General features: G+C 40.1%; 1 protein-coding gene across 1 annotated transcript in view; it reads left to right on the forward strand.

Moving 5' to 3' along the window:
• cfap74 (cilia and flagella associated protein 74) overlaps nt 1-6,341 on the forward strand; it is a 153,080-nt gene extending 146,739 nt beyond the window's left edge. The window contains exons 35-38 of the mRNA XM_060931648.1: nt 957-1,100; nt 1,430-1,555; nt 1,736-1,870; nt 6,231-6,341. Of these exons, the coding sequence (XP_060787631.1) occupies nt 957-1,100; nt 1,430-1,555; nt 1,736-1,870; nt 6,231-6,341 (516 nt within the window). The remainder of the gene's footprint in view (nt 1-956; nt 1,101-1,429; nt 1,556-1,735; nt 1,871-6,230) is intronic.
• Nucleotides 6,342-7,177: the final 836 nt, after the last annotated feature.

Genomic DNA, 7,177 nt, shown 5'->3' on the forward strand with positions numbered 1-7,177 from the left:
GCAGGGACAGGAAAGCCGGTCAGGACTGAAGGAAAGATGGATGGCACTAAATACAGGGCAATTTCTGGAGAAAAACCTGTTTGAGGCAGCCAGAGGTTTGAGACTGGGACGAAGGTTCACATTCTAGCAGGACAATGGCCCTAAACATACTGCTAAAGCTACACTGGAGTGGTTTAAAGGGAAACATTTCAATGTCTTGGAATGGCCTAATCAAAGCTCAGACCTCAATCCAATTGAGAATCTGTGGCATCACTTGAAGATTGCTGTACACCAACGCAACCCATCTAACTTGAAGGAGTTGGAGCAGTTTTGCCTTGAGGAATGGGCAAAAATCCCAGTGGCTAGATGTGCTAAGCTAATAGATACATGCCCCAAGAGACTGGCAGCTGGAATTGCAGCAAAAGGTGGCTTTACAAAGTATTGCCTTTTTTTTGGGGGGGGGTTTGAATACCTATGCACACTCCAGATTTCTGTTTTTCATCTTAATTATTGTTTGTGTCACAATAAAACAATTTTCACCTTTAAAGTTGTAGGAATGTTGCATAAATCAAATGGTGCTAACCCTCCAAAAATCCATTTTAATTCCAGCTTGTAATGCGACAAAACAGGACAAAAACACCAAGGGGGATGAATACTTTTGCAGGACACTGTAAGTGATAACAGGATGCAGCTTGTTTTGTGGATGTTTCAAGTCAGGCCATATCACACCACCCCAGCATGTATTATTTTCATATACCTGCATGGTCCTCTTACATAACTTTACTTCTGGTTGAGTTTTTAGAACCATATATAGGAGAAAATGTCATCATTTGAGCCTGTAAAGGGTTTCCCCAGACTATCACACACATTTTATTTACATGTGCATGTTTTGTCATACTGGTACCTACTTGAGTCAGTGTTTGTGTTATGTGTTTATAGCATTTTATTCATTTTAACTCCGTGTGTGTGTGAGACAGCAAACAGTGTGTGATCTGGAGTTACGAGGAGCAGCACAGTGCCACACCATGTTTGTGTGTGGTGGTGATCCGTTAGACCTGTGCTCTGAATCACTCATCCCTCCAAACATATCCAGTACAGGTATAGAAGGCAAACTAGCTTTTGTGATATTCCAGAAAAATATCTCTTTCCACAATTTATCTTAAACATTCTTCATAATATACAACTCAACTTCTCCACTCTTGATATGATTGCAGGTGTAGTCATTTTTTTATACTGAACAAGTGTACATCTTTTTTTTTTTTCAGTTCAGTTCTGTGAATGTTTTACTTATATTTCATTACTCATGAGAAATAAGCTGTGTAAGTTTGGTAGTGGTCAGTCTTGAGCATGTTATTTGTGTGCTTGCGTAGTATATTTGGACTGGAAACTATTAAAAAGGAAACATGAGCTTGATGTCATTGTCACTTTATTGGTTGACACTCACACAGAGACAGAGAAGCAGCCCAAACCCCTATTGCTGACTCTGAGGAGTGTGTACAGTGAGGGCCAGGTAAAAGCCACAGTGCGGGCGTTAGAGGTGGGCTGTATCAACAGCTCAGAACCACACCACAAGAAGGTACACTGTATATTGTATCTCCCAGAAGACACTCATATTTCACAGGCTGTCAAAATTATGTTGGGAATTGAAATGTCCTCTCTTTTTGTCTCTGCTTTTAGCTTTTCCTCCTCCTTTCCTGTTATGTTTCTTTCCTCTTTTCTGCACTGTCTCATCTCATCTCTGTCTTGCCGTTTGTAGAATGGAGAGTTTTTATGGGAGAACGTAACTGATCTTCAGAAGCATGGGTTTCATGTGGACCCCACCCAAGGAAGTGTGGCTGCAGGTCACAGATGCACCATCACTATCACTTGGACTCCACCTGCTGGACACACTGTACGGAAGTATAACATGCACACTAGGGGTGTAATGCAATAGCATTATCTTTATCTGTTTAGAGCTCCAAATATTCCTATCTGTATTCAGATGTGAATCTGAAGGGTGAGGCCGAAACCAGAAGAGTTTTTTTTTATTAAATAAATTATTATTAAATAAGAACTGTAGCACTATGCCACCAGAAGCAGTGCAAAAAACTCAGAAGTTGAAATGCCAGCACTGGCAGTATGATCCATGAATTCTGGCTCTGAAAGTTCCTCAATTTCAGCTACATCACTTGAGTTTATAAATGGTCTCAACTAGAGGTGTGGCTAGGCAGGTATGAATGAAGGAACACGATAAACAAGTTCTTTCTTTGTCCCTTGAACTTCATATTTAACCACTCATGCCCACATGAAAGTAAAAACCTCCCAGAGATTTTTGTGCATCAGTATCCCAGTCCTATGGCACACCTTTAATTTCAACCAGCTGTCCTGTGACCGGGCAGCACGGTGGTGTAGTGGTTAGCGCTGTCGCCTCACAGCAAGAAGGTTCTGGGTTTGAGCCCAGCCGCCGACGGGGGCCTTTCCGTGTCGAGTTTGCATGTTCTCCCCGTGTCTGCGTGGGTTTCCTCCGGGTGCTCCGGTTTCCCCCACAGTCCAAAGACATGCGCTTAGGTTAACTGGCTACTCTAAATTGTCCATAGGTGTGTGTGTGTGAACCTCCATAATAATCCAGTAGAAGGCAACGGGAAACCACTACTGTAATTCTTCTTCTCTAGAAACTTTGATGGCTGAAGCCATCAGAGCAGACCTGCTATCAGCCAGCACCCTGAAGAAAAAGAAGTCTTGTGACCCTTTCCAGAAAAAAAAAAAAGTGAACCTCCTATTTGTGTCTGTACATGTTTGTCTTTAGAACACATCTACTATTTGTTCATTGTGACAAAAGTACTCGTATTCAGTTACATCCCGAATGCACATTATCAAATTTAAATATAAAGAATCTTGGGAATTTTGTCTTCAAAACTATTAATTCAGATTTCACAATGGCTTTGAAGCTTATGATGACTAAGCAATAAAATATCATGCTGTATTCATTCATTCATTTTCTATGCTGCTTATCCATTACGGGTTGTAAGTAGACTGGAGCCAATCCCAGCTGACATTGGGCAATTGGGTTCACCCTGGACAGGTCGCCAGTCTATCGCAGGTTAGAAATGTTAGAGCCACAGACTCACAATGGACAATTTAGGCCCTGTCCACACGGCAACGGATTCAGGTGAATCTGATAAAATTGTTTATCGTTTCGGCCTGGCGTCCACACGGCACCGGCGTTTTGGGTGCCCCAAAACGAAATCTTTTGAGAACGGGTTCCAGAGTGGAAAAATCTGGCAATGGCGCCATTGCGAAGTCGTCTGGATGAGTAGAACGGATTTGTTTACGATGACGTCACAACCACATGACTGTCAGTGCTTCACGCCGGGTAGAAGTGTAACGAACTCGATGCGAGTTGTCAACAAATCCTATAACTTGGTTCATGAAACGCGCTTACAAAATATTTTCACTGTGAATATTTATTGTGTAATGGTGCAAAGTGAGAGAGTGAGAGAATAGCCCTTAGGGCAGAGTCTTTAGTCCAAGCACTGCGGAAGTACTGAGTATAACCAAACCACGCACCACCCGTGCGCTTTCCAAAAACAAAAACAATCCCGCCAGCAAAAATAGGGAAAAAAAAGGAGCGATCTCACCTCTTCAGATGTTGGTTTAAGTCCGACAATACATTCCTCAAAAAGGGTGTAGAAGAACAAAGTAATCCATCAACGTGTAGCATTCAATTTATTCCGGACCATTAAAGAATTCTGGAGGATATCAGAATGTTGGCGTACCGGCTTCCATCTACCCCCATTCATTCCTCTTTCCGCATCTTTCGTTTTACGCTACTGATTAATAATCAAAACTTTTTATGTGGCTGATGCTACAGAAGAAGGGGTTTATGCGCATGCGTCTACTTCTTCTATTGTTCTGGTGTCTCCGATGGGACCGTCTTACAGCGCACGTAGAGGTGTGGCATGTGTATTGCATCGTTTTCAGCAAGTGTTGCGTTGCCATATGTACCTGATATTTTACTGATCCGTTGCCCATGTGGACGCGATATTTAAAAAAAAAAATCTCATTGCCATTGTCGTGTGGATGTAGCCTTAGAGTAGCCAGTTCACCTAATCTGCATGTCTTTGGACTATGGGAGGAAACTGGAGTACCCAGAGAGAAAACGCACAGGCACGAGAAAAACACGAAAACTCCACACAGAAAGACCCCAGTCAACTGACAGGTTTGAACCCAGAACCCGCTTGTTATAAGGCAACAGTCAGTGCTAACTACGGCACCATCGTGCCACCTGCACTACTAGACAAAAGGTGGTGGTGGTGTTTTTTTTTTTAACACCCTGTGTTAATATTTTAACTCCTTAAGAAACGGGTTCAAATTATGAAGTTATCTAGGTCTTACTGGAAAAGGCTGATTTCCTTTCTTTTTTTTAAAATCTGCAGTAAGCAGATTTAGGTATTTGGACCACTCGTTTAATTTTTTTCTTCGTTGTTTAATTGCCTGTAGTGGGTAAACTGTAATAGAACACACCATTGCAAATGAATAACAAATAAGTAAGCTTTATTGACTATGGAGCTAACAACCCTCTTGTCTAAATGCGCTTGGTAGACAACGTTTGCAACCCAATACACTGCAGAAAACGGAATTTGAGGAGAAAATTCCTTAATACTAGTGAAATTATCTTGCTGCATGGACGGATAATTTTACTTGACAAGACATCTTGGAATAAGTTGGTTACAATCTAGAACTAGTTTTAATAATCTCAGAGTTGGTGTCTCGTTTTCTTCTACACTGCAAAAATGCTATCTTAACAAGTTAGAATATCTTGAATATAGTTGAAACAATCTAGCGTTTCCTATTAGAAGAATACAAGACACCAACTCTGAGATTATTAAAACTAGTTCTCGATTATAACCAACTTATTCCAAGATGTCTTGTCAAGTAAAATTATGTCCATGCAGCAAGAGAATTTTATTCGTATTAAGGAATTTTCTCCTCAAATTCAGTTGTCAGGTTTTTTGCAGTGTACAATACACAGTACACACAATAGTCAGGGAGGTCACCATAACCCATTTTTATGCCTCCGCCACCTTAAGGTGCAGGAGGCATTATGTTTTCGGGTTGTCCATCCGTCCGTCCGTGCGTCCATCCCGAAACCTTGTGAACACGGTATCTCAAAGGCTAATAAAAGGAATTTCACCAAACTTTCACCATTTGTGCGCTTTGGGACAAACATGAACTGATTAGATTTTGAGGTTAAAAGGTCTAAGGTCAAGGTCACTGTGAGGTCAAATGTCTGTCCGAAAACCCTGTGAACACAATGTCTCCAAGGCAAATAAAAGGAATTTCACCAAACTTTCACCATTTGTGCATTTGGGGACAAAGATAAGCTGATTAGATTTTGAGATCAAAAGGTCTAAGGTCAAGGTCACTGTGAGGTCAAATGTCTGTCCGAAAACCTTGTGAACACAATGTCTCCAAGGCCAATACAATTAATTTCACCAGGTCAAGATTACTGTGAGGTCAAATGTCCATCCCCAAATCACAACTTAATAAGGCGTGTAGTCTACCGGGCGGAGGCATCCCCATCGATGCCGTTGGCGTCGAGTTCTATCTAGTTTCTTCATGTAAAAGGTATGTATTTATAGAACATATGCACTGCTTCATGGTTTGCAGAACATTAAAAAAAAACCACGTAATGCTGCCAGTCAGCTACGAACTTACAGTATTTTGATGACTGAGGCAAAAAATGTCGCTTTAAGTTTAATCATTTTGCGCGTAGCTCACGGACTTCAACAGCTGAGCATCTTAAATCAGCCTCCTGGCACTGTGAGCCTGATCTGTTAAACAGAGTTTAAGAATCGTTTAGTTGTCGTTATGCCACGTTAACCCTCAGTTTTAAGCCACTTGACTAGATGTAGAAAATTGCTAAATAAATAAGGCCTCAATAACTTGGAGGCTTGGGTCAAATTTAGATCAAACATTTAGACCCTCCAACATTTTACCAGTGAGACATGAAGCCTGATCATTACCTGACTGCAGCGATATTAAACTGAGTCGCTAATGCACAGATAGCATGGCAGATTTGAACAAAGATGGAAGTTATATCTCATCAAGAATCAAAACAAGGATAGTTAACAACCGGATAAAATAATTTATGAAGATGTTTCTGCAAAGAAAATGTCATCTTTGTCTTTTAATTTACATTTTGTCAGTGATTGATATATGTATGTGTGTGTGTGTGTGTGTGTGTGTGTGTGTGTGTGTGTGTGTTCTAGCCCAACAAGGTGGTGCAGATGTGTGTTCCACTGATATTGAAAGGAGACAAGACTGACGTGTACAGCGTCACACTCATGGCCTACACATCCCACCACACGCATTCTGCATAGGCTATTGTTACTTATCATTAAAATAACCTTTTATAAACTGTATGGTTTCTGTTGTTTTTATTATTCAGAAGGTCTTTCTTTAATCAGCTTACTCAGATAGAAGCATACTCTTTGTTCAATATTGTATTGCAGGCAGACAGAAGGGGGAGTCTGAGAGCACTCTTTCAACACGTCATTTACATCATCCAGGGGTTACTTTTTTGTTTCCTTTAACAGCAGGGAAGATGTTATTCAGGTAGGTATAGGTGGCCATTTACGCGTGGTTCAGTACACATAATTTGGTATGCTGTACCCTCAATATCATAGCTAGCAGTTATTTTTCATTAGAGCTCAGGGGAGGGTTTAATGCAAATTTTCCAAACTATGTGTTTAAAAGGGCTGGGCAAATTATAGAAAATAAAAGATATTAATGTGTGTTAAAAACAGAATAAATATATATATATATATATATATATATATATATATATATATATATATATATATATATATAAGGTAAACTTTCATATATTCTATATTCATTACATGTAAAGTGAAATATTTAAAGCCTTTTTTTGTTTTAATTTTGATGATTATGGCTTATAGCTCATGAAAATCAGAAATCCAGTATCTCAAATTATTAGAATATTCCCTAAGATCAACCAAAAAAAGGATTTACAATACAGAAATGTCCAACTTCTGAAAAGTATATTCATTTATACACTCAATACTTGGTTGGGGCTCCTTTACTATGAATTACTGTATCAATGCGGTGTGGCATGGAGGTGATCAATCTGTGGCACTGCTGAGGTGTTATTGAAGCCCAGGTTGCTTTGATAACGGCCTTCAGCGTATCTGTA

Source organism: Neoarius graeffei, chromosome 10 (assembly GCF_027579695.1).
Source record: "Neoarius graeffei isolate fNeoGra1 chromosome 10, fNeoGra1.pri, whole genome shotgun sequence".
Classification (NCBI taxonomy): domain Eukaryota; kingdom Metazoa; phylum Chordata; class Actinopteri; order Siluriformes; family Ariidae; genus Neoarius; species Neoarius graeffei.